Source organism: Gouania willdenowi, chromosome 5, assembly GCF_900634775.1.
Source record: "Gouania willdenowi chromosome 5, fGouWil2.1, whole genome shotgun sequence".
NCBI lineage: Eukaryota > Metazoa > Chordata > Actinopteri > Blenniiformes > Gobiesocidae > Gouania > Gouania willdenowi.
Genome location: NC_041048.1, coordinates 30,479,413 through 30,494,052, shown reverse-complemented (window position 1 = coordinate 30,494,052; position 14,640 = coordinate 30,479,413). Strand labels below are relative to the sequence as shown.

The 14,640-nt window shown below is 40.7% G+C and overlaps 2 protein-coding genes across 5 annotated transcripts in view; both read left to right on the top strand.

Annotated features, from left to right (window-relative positions):
- LOC114462870 (formin-like protein 20) overlaps positions 1–14,640 on the top strand; it is a 474,381-nt gene that overhangs the window by 361,227 nt on the left and 98,514 nt on the right. The window lies entirely within an intron of this gene.
- LOC114462863 (integrin alpha-5-like) overlaps positions 2,148–14,640 on the top strand; it is a 56,126-nt gene continuing 43,633 nt past the window's right edge. For 2 of the 3 annotated variants that reach the window (XM_028445936.1, XM_028445934.1), the window contains exons 1-2: positions 2,148–2,493; positions 12,957–13,081. In XM_028445936.1, coding sequence (XP_028301737.1) covers positions 2,297–2,493; positions 12,957–13,081 — 322 coding nt within the window. In that variant the 5' untranslated portion in view covers positions 2,148–2,296. The remainder of the gene's footprint in view (positions 2,494–12,956; positions 13,082–14,640) is intronic. The other variant, XM_028445937.1, reaches the window with a different exon arrangement.

Sequence of the window (14,640 nt, the reverse complement as noted above, 5' to 3'; positions counted from 1 at the left end):
CAGTGGTGTGGCGGGGTGGAAGGGCAGGGGGCTTTGTGAGAGAGTTGTTCACAAGCATGAGGTAGAAGCAGCCAGTGATGGTTTGTCTTTTACTGTGGAAACCTGCTGATGTGTTACCAGTTGCTACACATTTACAACCTCTGTGTCATGTGAAAACATGTTTTAAGGACAAACCTTTTTTTGTCCTATTGTTGAATTTGGCAGTTAACACTTGATGAGTCACTGTTATTTAAACCTGAGGCTCCTATTCTCCAATGAAGAAACCCTTACTCTTAATATATGGCTTCATACTGTTCATTACTCACAAAGCCCACTGTATGAGTGCCTGCCTGTCAGCCTGCCATGATAATACGAAATTCAGTTTTATAAGGATGATGAAGGACAGAGTGGAAGATGGACGCCTGTGGGTTTTCCCTGTTTAACACTAGGAACTGTTGTAACATGTAGAGTGTGTAAGAAGGAAAGACTTCTGCTGTTTAATTTGGGGATAACATTGTAACAGATTTACCTGTAATAATGACAAATAATAATCACTCACTGAGATGGAATGCATTATGGAATAACGCATTAATATAACAATATATTACAAATATGAAGACTAGAACCTCACCTCATGATGGCAGTTTACCCACAATCCACTGAGCTGCTACAACAAAGAAGAAGCACAGTATTCCTGTGGGTAATCTTTCCAAAGGATGATGAAAATGACCACTTGATGCAGATCCTTTCAGTGCTGGGTGTCGAAATCTGTCCCAGATGGCCACAGTCATAGTTTTAAATCTTCCAGTGCTAATACAACAAAGTCTACTGAATATATCACAATCCATCTCTACAAATACTTGATCATAAATCGCTAGCCTTCATGTGTATTTATGCTGCTTAATCCCGAAGGACCTTCATTAATTGGCTTGTTTGATTCCACATCCAAGAAATGTCTGATTAAATTGAAATTGAAGGAATCCAAAATATTAACGTCCATTCCTCCAACCTTTGTTAAAACATACCGGTACATACTTTGTGTCTCAAGGGAGTATAACTGACCAAAATGAGACAACATGGGGGTACCGCGTAGTGGTTAGCACGTCCACCTCACGCGTTCAAGCCCTGGGGTGGACACTTACGTCATTTCTGTGTGAAGTTCGCATGTTCTCCTCGTGCTTGCATGGGTTTTCTACAGGTACTTCAGCTTACTCCCACAATCCAATAACATAAACGTTGGGTTGATTGGTGCCCAAAGGAGTGAATGGAGTGTGAGTGGTTGTCTGTGTGTATGTTGCCATGCGATGGACTGGTGCCCTGTCCAGGGTGTACCCAAAGTAACGACCAATGACAGCTGGCGTGAGATACAGTGGGGCAAAAAAGTATTTGCAAATTCTCCCACTTAAAAAGATGAGCGAGGCCTGTAATTTTCATCATAGGTATACCTCAACTATGAGAGACAAAATGAGGAAAATAATCCAGAAAATCACATTGTAGCATTTTTAATGAATTTATTTGCAAATTATGGTGGACAATTGGTGGCTGACTTTTTTGCCCCACTGTAGGTACCAGCAGACCCCCACGACCCTGAAAACAGGAGGAAGCATGTCAGAAAACGGATGGATAAAGACAACGTGGTGCCAGAAGTCTTTATCAAAGATTTGGACATGGCCTTATGGCCTTTCCTTACCCATGTTCATGGGGAAGGATATATAAATATATATTTATATATCTATGATTGTATTCACATTCATTTATTTTTTCAATTATGCATGCTTTTTATATGTGTTTATTCATCGATGTTTATTTATTTTATCTTCATTTATATAAAATTTTAATTACACATTTGTTAATTTATTTATTTGCAATTATGTCATTTTTTGTTTCCCATAAACCATCAATCAATCAATCAATCTTTTATTTGTATAGCGCCAAATCATAACCAATGGTATCTCAAGACACTTTACAGTAGAGCAGTCTTAAGGACGGACTCATCATTTTATGGATACACACACATGTATATATACACATACATATGCATAAACTAATTACTAATATGTATATTTAGGAGACCATAGTAATATGGTCTCTCTCTCTCTCTCTCTCTCTCTCTCTCTCTCTCTCTCTCTCTCTCTCTCTCTCTCTCTCTCTCTCTGTGGTTCATTGACTGTGGTTCATTGCACTGGAACACTCGGAGCTAAAGGATCATTCAGGAGTTTACCACATGTCCAGGAACCCAACTTGCGTCTATACCTGCACGGATGATGCGTGTAACGCTGCAGCCGTTCAATGAAAGAAGAGACACGCAGCCAAAGAGATGGTTTCTGGACTTCCACCTCTCCGCTCACTATGGAACTGTTGTGAGCGCACCGTGCCGTGCGTCCTGCTCACTGCGGTGGTTCTGATCCAGTTCTGCGCTGCCTTTAACTTGGATGTCGATGGACGCGTGGTTTTTTCGGGACCTATCGGGAGTTACTTTGGTTATTCTGTTGAATTCTTCTCCAATTCGTCCAGGTAAACTAGTCATTCGCCTCCATAATCATGGACAGCGTTCATTGATCAGTCAGATAATGTTTTGCAGGTTTGGACATGCAGATGCACTTAATTTTGGTGCAAAAAACGCATTTATAATGTAACTCTCTGGCTTTAAGTGCATTCGAACAATGAGCGGCAGCATTAATAGCTGATATATTTATATTGTGTAGTATTGTTGCTGATATTAATGAAACCAGTCTGTACAGGCTTACTTGCACAATTGTTTGAAAACTATTTTAAGACGTGTCCATAATTTATCCCTTATGGGCGGGGGGCGGGGTGCAACCTACAGCAAAGTAACATTGCTCTTATATTCTTATAGTGAACCTTCTGGGCCTTCAGTCAACATTTCCTTCACCGATTTTTGAAAAATGAGGAACTGATGAGCCAGAGATCAAACTTAGCCAGTCTAATGGAATCTGGTTTAGATCTCTTCTGAACACAGTATGCCATGCTAAAGTGTTCTCAGTGCTCCAAATACCAGATGCACTCAGACAATCAGACAAGTCACAAAGAAAGCTTTATCAGCTTTCTTTGTGATAAAAAAAAATAATAATACATATATATATATATATATATATATATATATATTTGAAGTAATCCCAAAAATCCCAAGAAGGTATAGTTCCAAAAGCTTTGTAAGACTTTCAGACAACCTGGATAAATGTGTTTCCTCTTTTGCCAAAAAGGCAAAGTTCTTAAAATTTAGTGTGAAGAAAAGCTTTAAAACTTTCAAGGATACAATTCGTACCAAATCCCACAACATAAACTCACCAAATCCTTAGTACCTAAAAGATTTTTACTAACACAGGGAAGGCACCGTTATAGGTGTGTTAGTCCAGGACCATTGGTGCACCATGCAGGACTCCTGCTGTTGATGCCTGGGTTGGTCCTGGTGGCGGCGCTGGCTTTACCAGGTAGAGGAAGCTACAGAGGAATGGATGGAAATGTTTGTTTACTGTGCCGCTAGTGGCATGTCGCCCCATACGCTTTATTTCTACCACCGTAGGAGCTTTCCTGTCATTTACCCTTTGGATACTTCCAGGCGTGCCTGTGTTGTTTAAAGTTTTTTTTAATCTGCAAAACTGAATAACACGTACATCAACTGCACCATCTATTTAAAATAGGCGATTTGCTCAGATGCTCTTGTCTTTACCTGAGGACCGCAAGGACCCCTGCAGCTACTTAGCTGCCCCCGAAGTCGCCTGTGTGCATCCTCCTCGTTGTCACCGTAATCACGTCCAATTTAAACAGTGTGCTTTAACCAAACCTAGCATGTAGCGACACATGAAGCTGCTCGTCATGTTTATAATGGACAATGGACTACCCAAAGGAGTGGACCGATCACCGATCAGTGAGTTCAAAAAACAATCACCAATCCAATCATATGAATTCATTTTGGGTTTTTTAGGTACCGCCTGAAATCTTTCGATACTACATAACACAGATTCACGGAAAATCAAGTGGTACCATGTTTCAGGACCTAAACACAGCCTTGTGACTCTGACTGAGTGGAAGAACTAAAGAATTTTCATGCAGGACCTGAACATAACATTTGTTGTGTGTGTGTGGGTGCGTGGCCCTTTAACTGTGAATGAATGCGCTGGTCGCTCGACCAGTGTGCGGAGTGAGGGAGCGTGTTTGAATGGAGCAGATCATTTATAACCTGCTGTTGCTTATAGTCTGTATTCACAGGTGCACAGTGGAGGTGGGGCGCATACGCACGCTTCTGTGTCCACCACCACCCTGAAATGGAAAGAAGTGTCCTGTATGAAAGCTAAAGTAAACGGGAGCACATCGTTCCGCTATAGGACTCTCACTTTTAACATGCTCTGGCTGAATAAACAAACACACACACATACGAACACACACACAGACACTAGCAGCAGACGCTGTCCTCGCTTTCAGAGCCAGTAGACCGGCGAAGAAGTTCAGCGCTCAGCCTCTCCCCCCTAACCGAGAGACATTTTTACCGTTTGCTCATAGCGTTTCACTTTTTTTGCACAAATGCGAGTGAAATAAAGCCACGTCAGGTAAAGCAAACAACTTTTTGGTGTAAATGAGACAGATTAAACAATGCAATGGGGGCATCTACAGAAAGTTTCATCATGACAATGACGTCATTTGTCGGATTGGCGAATTAAGACATTACAGCCGATCACATTAATTGCATAAAATGCAAAATATTGGCCAATCCGATGTAGCTGATCAGATCGGTGTAAAGCCTACTATACAGTATGTGTGAGTGTTTGTTAGTGGAGGACCTATGCCAAGCATGACTAACTCTAACTAAGTTCATCATGACCCTTCACCTATTCAAAAATAACTTTGGTCTTAAAGCAACAAAGGTAAATAAATAAAAAGCCTTTTAGCTTTACTTCACAAAAATTGTCCATCAGAGAATTATACATTTCAAAAGTTTCTTTGGAGGGATGCCCCTGGACGCCCCTACAACACTCATGTCGGTGGCGCTTGCATGCACACCTTGTGATCCCCCTACACTGTGAAAAATTCCTGGTAAGAACCCTAACGTTGAAACGGGGTTTGGATAATATTTGTTTCTCACCATTTTCAATCTATCTGCCTACTCGCTGGGTTGTACTTTCTGTTGGACCTGTCTTACCCAAATACCCTCTTGGCCAGCTGTTCACAGCTGCTGCCGATGTTGCATCATCCAGGAGGCATTTAGATAAAGTTTTATGTTGAAGTGCTTCCCAGCTGTTCTGCTGTTTGTGAGCTTCTTGTTGATTTGTGGCTGATGAATTGCTCCTATAAATTGCATGCAAATCATCACTTATGTGAATGTCTTTTATTTTCCTAAAGTTCACACCCTTGTGGTTTCAGATAATTAATGTAGACATTTCTTAGTGTGCAGATTTGTTGAATGTGTCCTGTTGTTACCAAAGCACCAGGTGGTTTGAGAGAATACTGTTGAGCTAACAGAATGCCAAAGGTTTGCCCTCATTTGTACAGACTGGACTTTTTCTTGCTAAACAACACCACTCTGTGTCCTGGACTAATCTCGTGTTGTGACAGCTTCCACTTGCTGTTGTTAAACATGTCCGTGTGAATCACCACAGGAAACAAATGCTCTCCTAATTCTTGCCTCTGCTGATCATTGCATTGCATTTGTTGGTTGTCACGTATTCTGACAAACTGCCTTGTTTAGCTGCAGGGAACTCTGCAGAGAGCTGCCTCCTGTTGCTCATCTTGTCATTTCTGCTCTCACTCATTTTTCATGACTTTAGTTTTAGGTTAGAACGTAAACACTCAGGGGTGGATTCACTAGAGGTTCACTAGTTTGTGTCTTTCTCTCCATGTTTTGACCGTTAAAGTCTCATGTCATGGTGATGTCAGACCAGAGACAGTGGATCAGATGGTAGAGGGTCGTCTTCTGATCGAGAGGTTGGATGTTCGATCCCAGTACCTGACTATGTGTCGAAGTGTCCTTGGGCAAGACACTGAACCCTAAGTTGCTCTCAGTGGTCGACTAGCGCCTTGCATGGCAGTCCTGTCCCACTGGTGTGTGAATGTGAGCGTGATTGGGTGAATGAGCTGATATGTAAAGTGCTTTGAGACTGCTTCAGTGTGGTGATAAAGCGCTATATAAATCAAGTCCATTTACCATTTAGTCCATTTAATTTACTCAGAGTGTGCCTGACACAGCGCTGCTCAGACCTACTGGATTATGGTCAACCATCTTCAAACAATGCAGACTGATTGACAGACTTGTTGCATCGATTCAGATCAATGGCAGATCAATAGCACGGTTTCAGTCCAAATCTGCCTATTTTTCATGGACTGATCAGAGCAAAGTTACAGGTCCTGACGGACACTATTTGAGAAGGGCTGATTTAGTGGCAGTTTTGTATTGTCTTCTCCTTAAAGCTGCGGTATATAGACTTGTGAGACTGGAATGGAAACAACACTCTCCCCTCTCCCAGTTTCAAATCCACCGGCCCGGCATCCTCTTGAATGCACACAAGCTGTTTACAATGATTTTTGTGGCTAAATCTGGCAACTTTTAAACTCCCATTAGCAACTTTTTTCTCAAAAGCGACTGCTGTCAAATCTAGCGACTAAAAGCTTGTATAACTCTGTAGTTATTGTCCTCAATGTGCAGTGAGTACTGCCATGTGCCCCTCCCCAGGCCCAAAGCGCTCATTGCGGTCATGTTCGCAGTAGAACCCGGCCGCAGTACTCCCAGCCACAGGTCAGAGCAGAGGGGAGATCCACACCATTCCGCAAACAAAACTCTCTCCACCTCGGATATTCTTGTACAAGGTTTACGCACAATTTATTACATCTGTTATCATTCTCCCTCTGATACAATACGTGGCACGGACGTCACGAATGTTTCTTTTGAGTCCGCGCGAACCTCCGCTTTGCATGTTCACTACCAACAGGATATGATTGCGCATTGACTTTTGTTGAGCAGCCAATAGTAATGCCCAAAACTGCTCATGCAGCACTTTGGTTTGTTAAAAGATTTCTGTGAAAGAAAGACACTCCTTGTCTTCTAAAGCTTGAATACAGAGCCAAGAGAAGACACGGAGGTCTTCTCAGAACACTGTGAATTACAATACTCTGAAAGTTTATTATGGATTTTTCACCAAATTGACGCAAAAAAAAAAAAAGAAAAAACTTAAACCCTGCAGCTTTCATTTTATCGTTAAATTTCCAATATCATACTAATATTGCAGGCTTTGCTTATCGGCCGATAACCGATATTGATCCGATACCAGCATGAATGATACATACTATTTATTTTCTTTAATAAAAAAATCATAATTACTGATTTTGTAGTGTGGAATGTTAGAAAAAGCTTGATTAAGTGATGTAACTCAAACAGAGAACAATAGTCAGCAACAGGAGGTATGAGAAAAACTCACCCATTTGAATCCGATATTTGATATTCGTTTTCAGGCTGATATTGGACTGATATCTAGGGCTGTAGTCAACCAAGTAAATGGTTTGTCGACCAAGACTATGGCACATGAAGCGATTAGTCGACTAAAAAAAACCTAAAAACGGAGAATGAAAAAAACAAAAAACAAAACGGAGAATGAATGAGCAGGTGCAGAGGAGGACGAGGAGAAAGAAAAAAGAGACAAATATTTTGTTTTAGTGTTTTGTGGTGCCGCTTTGCTTTTAAACACAGACCATTTATGATATGAACCTTATTCAAGCTTTGACCAGAATCCGACAACGCAAAAGTGAAACCTACAGGTCCAACAGACATTAGGTTTATATCCGTGCCCGACCTGAAACTGACAATTAAAACCTATTTTTTTCATCATACAAATGACATATTTATGTTTATTTTAGTGGTAAGCCTGCTTTTATTAATACACTGTTGTTGTCAACATCAGATCAGCGCACGGGGAAACAATCACACGTCAAACACTGGCACTGCTGTGTGCCTGCGGCGCCAGAGACACCATTGGATCTATTTACATAATCCACGTACCAAATATAAGGATAATCCATGTTCTTGTGCAGAAAAAGGATTGAGTTAACAGTGGATGCTTGTTTCAAGACTGTTTTAATTTCTTCCCTCTCTGCTCTGATCTGCTCTGAGGACAACACACTGCGTTGATAGCTGAAGCGCAACACTTTTGCAGTGCAGCACGCACTCATTCACACAGAGCTATTGCTGGACATAGAATCATGTTTAGGCATTAAATACATTATATTGATATTTAATCCTTATCACCTACAGTATATAAGTGCATTGCATTTATTTTTATTTTTTTTACCAGTTAGGCGACTAAACGACCAAAGTTGGCAGCTGTACCGATATCCAATGTCAATATCGGATCGGGACACCCCTAGTTACACTGTTAATCTCTCACATAAGCAGCAATATTTAGAAGCAGTATGTGTGTGCATGTGTGCTGCTTAGGTTCTAGTTGTGTTTAATGTGTTGCTAAAACTGTTTTCGATTAACAGGTGTAAACAGTAAAAAATTGTTAAACTGGATTGATTCAAATAAGTATGAAGAGTTTACCAAGACATTTTACTGGACAACCCCAAATTTGTACTTCATACTTTCCTGCAGAAGTAGCTAATGCAATCCTAAATGTTCTGATCCTGACCTTAGACTAATAAATAATTGAATGTGTTATCGCATTAGCTATAGTTAAAGTATGCTATAGGTTACAGCGTTCATTTATGATGTGTTGATTATAAAAGCATATTGGAGTGAGAATTAGGATTCTGTGCCTTTCTATTCACTGTGTACAGCACTGATCGGAACCAACAGTGCTTCATTTAAGTTTTTAGCCTAGCACGACCACCTACGGCTTGTTGCAGCCTTCTATTTATGCGTCTCTGCTTGTGTAAACACAGCACATACCCACCCGTAATCTGTGCAGAGTGAGTAGGCAGTGGTGAAACTGCTCCTGCCCTTTGAAATGTAGTGACCTGATGTCACTGACCCTCCATTGTTTACTGATGAGTCTGTGAGCTTTTAAATGAAACAAAGTACAGTGTTTCACCAGTTTACTCAGGTTTTGTGCAGCTCTTATCTTTCCCCTGTGTAATGTCCGTTACTCCGATCAGTGTAGACTTACTGCACTTACTACTTTTGGGAAACACTTTTCTGATGCAGCCAATAGTGCAACACAACTTAACTGAACTTTTTTTCCTTTTCTCCTAACTATTACAACCTGTCTCTACATTTCTACTATCTAATTGGTGACACATGAAAGAGAACATACTAGTGAAATCTTAGGTTAGAGATGACTTTGCCACCTAAGTTCATTTGATATTAATAACTGTAAACACTTTGGTTTAAGGGGCGAGCTCATAAAAGCTGTTTCCTGTTTATTATTCAAACCCTTAGCATCTGTAAAAGGCGAAATCTAAATACAACCTGGTGTTGACTGAGAGTTTGATCCTCTTTTTGGTTTCACACATAAGAACTGTTATCAGTGACTGTTTAAGAAGACTAAATAAGTATGCAAGGGTAAGTGCCCAGATTACCTTCATCATGTCTGCATTATGCGTTATCATGTGGCACTACCAGCTGAGCCACGGGCGACCGTGGCTCAGGTGGTAGTGGGTCGTCTTCTGATCGAGAGGTTGGGGGTTCGATCCCAGTACCTGACTATGTGTCGAAGTGTCCTTGGGCAAGACACTGAACCCTAAGTTGCTCCCAGTGGTCGACTAGCGCCTTGCATGGCAGTCCTGTCCCACTGGTGTGTGAATGTGAGAGTGATTGGGTGAATGACCTGATATGTAAAGCGCTTTGAGACTGCTTCAGTGTGGGGATAAAGCGCTATATAAAATCAAGTCCATTTACCATTTACCATCATGGGTCAATAGAGCTCTAAATCAAGGAGAGATCAACTTAGGTCACTGTTGTTTTTGTTAGAACTGTACCTGATATGTTGTCTCACACAACAAGCAAAGAAAACAAGAGAGGCTATTATTTAAGTTAAATGGTTAATACAAGAACAAGTTATCATAAGAAGTTGACTTCTAGATGCATTGACTGGAGCTCATAAATCTATTGTAAAAAGTACACGTTGTATCCTTTGCCACTATTCGTTTTCCCTTTGCAGATTCTTGTTAAGTTAAAAGAGAAGAATTCTAGTTTCAGGTCACACATGCATTAATCATCTCAGTAATACACATGTTTTCAGTATTACACATGTTGTTGTAAAAGAGGCCATTGTTGACTGTTCAGTTTAATTGACCCGGACGTAAATGTTTCATATCCCCAATGCGGGGATCACAGGAGGGAATAAATGTTTAAAAGTAGTGTACTTATTTGAAAAAGAGAGCCTTTACAGCCTGCTCTGTGGTCGCCTCGGAGCCTGTGGAGTGAAGCGTTTTTTAAGAACACCTTATGTAAATATTCCTCTGCTCTGCAGACATTTTAAAGGGTGATGGGAAAACAAGTCGATCTGATCTCTGCTAATGTCATCAATCACCAGGCTCTAGTTGTGACATTTGTTTTTGCTTATACCATTTTTTGTATCAATGCTTTCTCAATAACTTAAACTTAAAAAACAGCCGTGTAATAGATGTTTCTGGGTAAATCTGTGAGTTATCATGAAACTCATTCCTGAAAACAGATGGAGAAGCAAAGTACAAGTGCAAAAATACTCATGTCCATGGAAGTCATTTTTATCTGGAGCATAGTTGATCATAAAACACAATAATTTTAATCCTGCTCTTTTTTAACCAGATTTACTAAGATCCCAAATAAGGAACGCGAAATTTCATGCACACGCTGTGTGTTCAGCCACTGCGTGTTTTACTAAGATTGCCAATGCCGTTAACATGCGCAAAAGTGTTGATGACAGGGATAGGGATGCTGGTTTGGTAACGCAGCTCGGAGAGAAGATTGACTACACTCACAATAGGGAATTTTGGAGGTTTTAGTGGAAGAGGCCAATTGGCATGTTCTTGAATTACAGCAAATGTTGCAACATGGAGATATTTCAGCTTAGATTGTACTTGCCTCAAATATATACAGTGGGGCAAAAAAGCATTTAGTCAGCCAGCGATTGTGCAAGTTCTCCCACTTAAAAAGATGAGAGAGGCCTGTGATTTTCATCATAGGTATACCTCAACTATGAGAGACAAAATGCAGAAAATCACATTGTAGGATTTTTAATGAATTTATTTGCAAATGATGGTGGAAAATAAGTATTTGGTCAATAACAAAAGTTAATCTCAATACTTTGTAATGTACCCTTTGTTGGCAATGACAGAGGTCAAACGTTTTCTGTAAGTCTTCACAAGGTGAGCAGTGATGTTTTGGGGCTGTCGCTTGGCAACACAGACTTTCAACTCTCTCCAAAGATTTTCTATGGGGTTGAGCTCTGGAGCCTGGCTAGGCCCCTTCAGGACCTTGAAATGCTTCTTATGAAGCCACTCCTTCGTTGCCCGGGTGGTGTGTTTGGGATCATTGTCGTGCTGAAAGACCCAGCCATGTTTCATCTACAATGCCCTTGTTGATGGAAGGAGGTTTTCACTCAAAATCTCACGATACATGGCCCCATTCATTCTTTCCTTTACACGGATCCGTCATCCTGGTCCCTTTGCAGAGAAACAGCCCCAAAGCATGATGTTACCACCCCCATGCTTTACAGTAGGTGTGGTATTCTTTCTCCTCCAAACCCAACGAGTTGAGTTTTTACCAAAAAGTTCTATTTTGGTTTCATCTGACCAGATGACATTCACCCAATCCTCTTCTGGATCATCCAAATACTCTCTAGCAAACTTCAGACGGGTCCGGACATGTACTGGCTTAAGCAGGGGGACACGTCTGGCACTGCAGGATTTGAATCCCTGGCGGCGTAGTGTGTTACTGATGGTCGCCTTTGTTACTTTGGTCCCAGATCTCTGCAGGTCATTCACTAGGTCCCCCCGTGTGGTTCTGGGATTTTTGCTCACCGTTCTTGTGATCATTTTGACCCCATGGGCTGAGATCTTGCGTGGAGCCCCAGATTGAGGGAGATTATCAGCGGTCTTGTATGTCTTTCATTTTCTAATAATTGCTCCCACAGTTGATTTCTTCACACCAAGCTGTTTACCTATTGCAGATTCAGTCATCCCAGCCTGGTGCAGGTCTACAATTTTGTTTCTGGTGTCCTTTGACAGCTTTTTGGTCTTGGCCATAGTGGAGTTTGGAGTGTGATGGTTTGAGTTTGTGGACAGGTGTCTTTTATATTGATAACGAGCTCAAACAGGTTCCATTAATACAGGTAAAGAGTGGAGGAAAGAGGAGCCTCTTAAAGTAGAAGGTGTAGGTCTGTGAGAGCCAGAAATCTAGCTTGTTTGTAGGTGACCAAATACTTCTTTTACCGAGGGATTTACCAATAAATTCATTCAAAATCTCATCTTTTTAAGTTGGAGGACTTGCACAATTGGTAGCTGACTAAATATGTTTTTGCCCCACTGTATAGAAGGTGTAGGGATGTCTTATTTTAATCATATTTTGATTTAGCAAATATTTAGTCACTCAATGCATTCAGTTGATGCCTGATATTTTCAAAAGGGCAAAATTAAACAATCTGAGTATAAGCGGAAAACACAAAAGTCATGTGGGGGTGATGACGAAACACACACAAAAGCTGATAAGGTCAAGAAAACAGGCTAAGACATAAGAAGAAGAAACATGGGAGAGTTTTTAACTCATTCATTTGGAAATGTTGAAGTAGCGAAAGAATTCTCTACTTTTGTTGGGGGGGGGGAGTAACTACCATGGTAACTTTTACTTTTAATCCTATTTAATTGAACTACTTTTTACTTGCACTTGTACTCAGTACTCTTTACACCTCTGTCTACCATAATCAGCATTCTTAATTCATGCTTTTAAATGAATTTACCAGATGAGTTCAAGTGATTGATGTATTTGGAGCTTACTTAAGATTTGTCCTGCTTTGAGGTTTTTCACCACTTCTGTTTCCTTCTCTACTGTCCAGTATTAGTATTTTGATCGGCGCACCAAAAGGCAACACCACCCAGCCGAATATCATTGAGGGAGGAGCTGTGTACCTTTGCTCCTGGAATCAGACTGGCTGCAGTATCATCAACTTCGACCAGCATGGTAGGTACTGGTAGTCTTGATGAATCCTATTTGTTGGCTGAATTGTTTGTACGGCCTAGCCCTAGACAATAAGCATCATCAGACAAAAAGCTAGCTTGTTTTTTAAAATCAAGGCGACTTTTCCCAGTTCCTATACCTATAAAATCCGCGTTAACGGAATCGTGAACAGAATCATGGAATCGACCAATGAAAACGTTTAAATGTGGATATGGACACAATCAACATGAAACGCCATCACCGTGAGGCAAGGAATGTTTTTTTATGGGGAAATGTTCCGCGGAGCGCTCATTAGGTGCACCGCCCTCCACTCTCCTGTCCTGGCTGCATTAAGCACTGCCAAAAACACCCCAAAAAAAACTGTGCAAATCATCACTAACTCCTAAATACAGAGCCACCAGTGCCCGTTTAACTTTGCTGTGCCTGTAAAGCTCCGTCCGTTTCTCATGGCGCTCCGTGAAAACTTCATCAGCTTTAATCAGTTTCAGAGTCTCAGAGCGTTTGAACATCTCATCAGAGTTACTGTAGATTCGTGGTATAAAGTTGCGTGTTGTTGTGGACGAGACCATCGATACCAGGGATTGTAGAGTTTGAAACGTCATAGTTTAATGATAACTTCTGATACTGTAAAATATTCTGGCCCCCAGTGGTGGTTTATCCTTGTGTCCATTTATTTTTGTGGAATCATTATCATTTGGAATGATGTCATCAGGATCATTTAAACAATCTGAGCAGGTCTATTGTTTAAGTTTATAAAAACTTAAACAATAGACCTGCTCAGATTGTGACATTAATGCTGTTCTCATACATTTTTATATGACATAAATAATTAAAAAGGAGCAGTCAGCACAATCCACGTCACGACAACTTAAATCTACTTTTTAATTGTCTCTTACTTTATTTTTGACACACATTTTTGTTTAATTGTGTTTCTTCACAGGAGTTAAAAACTAATATTTTCTGAAAAAGTGATTCATATTTCTAAAAAAAACTGAATTTAAAAAAATTAAAATGGAAAACAAACAATTTGGAAAAAAAGAAAATTGAATTTGGAAAAAATAAAACTGATTTTATAGGGCCCTGAGTATTGTTAAACTGCGGATATAGTGATGAATGGTAAACTTTCAACTGTCTCTAAATTAGCCATTAAAGTGGATATAGGTTTCACCAGTGGTTAAGCACTGCTGTTCTTAAAGGTGCAGTCCGCAAAATCTCAGATCCCTCCCTCCCCGCTGCTCTCTTGCCCTGCCTGCAAACTTTCCAAAGTCCCTCCGTCAAAGGAGCTAACAAGCTAACGTTAGTCCGACAGCAACATCACAGTAATATAACATACACTGTTAAAAGCATATTACTGCAGCGCTTCTCTCTCAATGTGCACAGACCTCAGCAGCAGCAGCAGCAGCAACAACACAGTGTCACAGCAGCCCACATGGAGGCTGCTGCGCGCACATGAACAACACATGCACTACAGAGTTCTAGTGTAATAATTACACATCAAACAATGTTAATGAAGCAGCTGTAATTACCTTTCAAGCAGAAAAGTTGCTAATTCCATCTTCTAC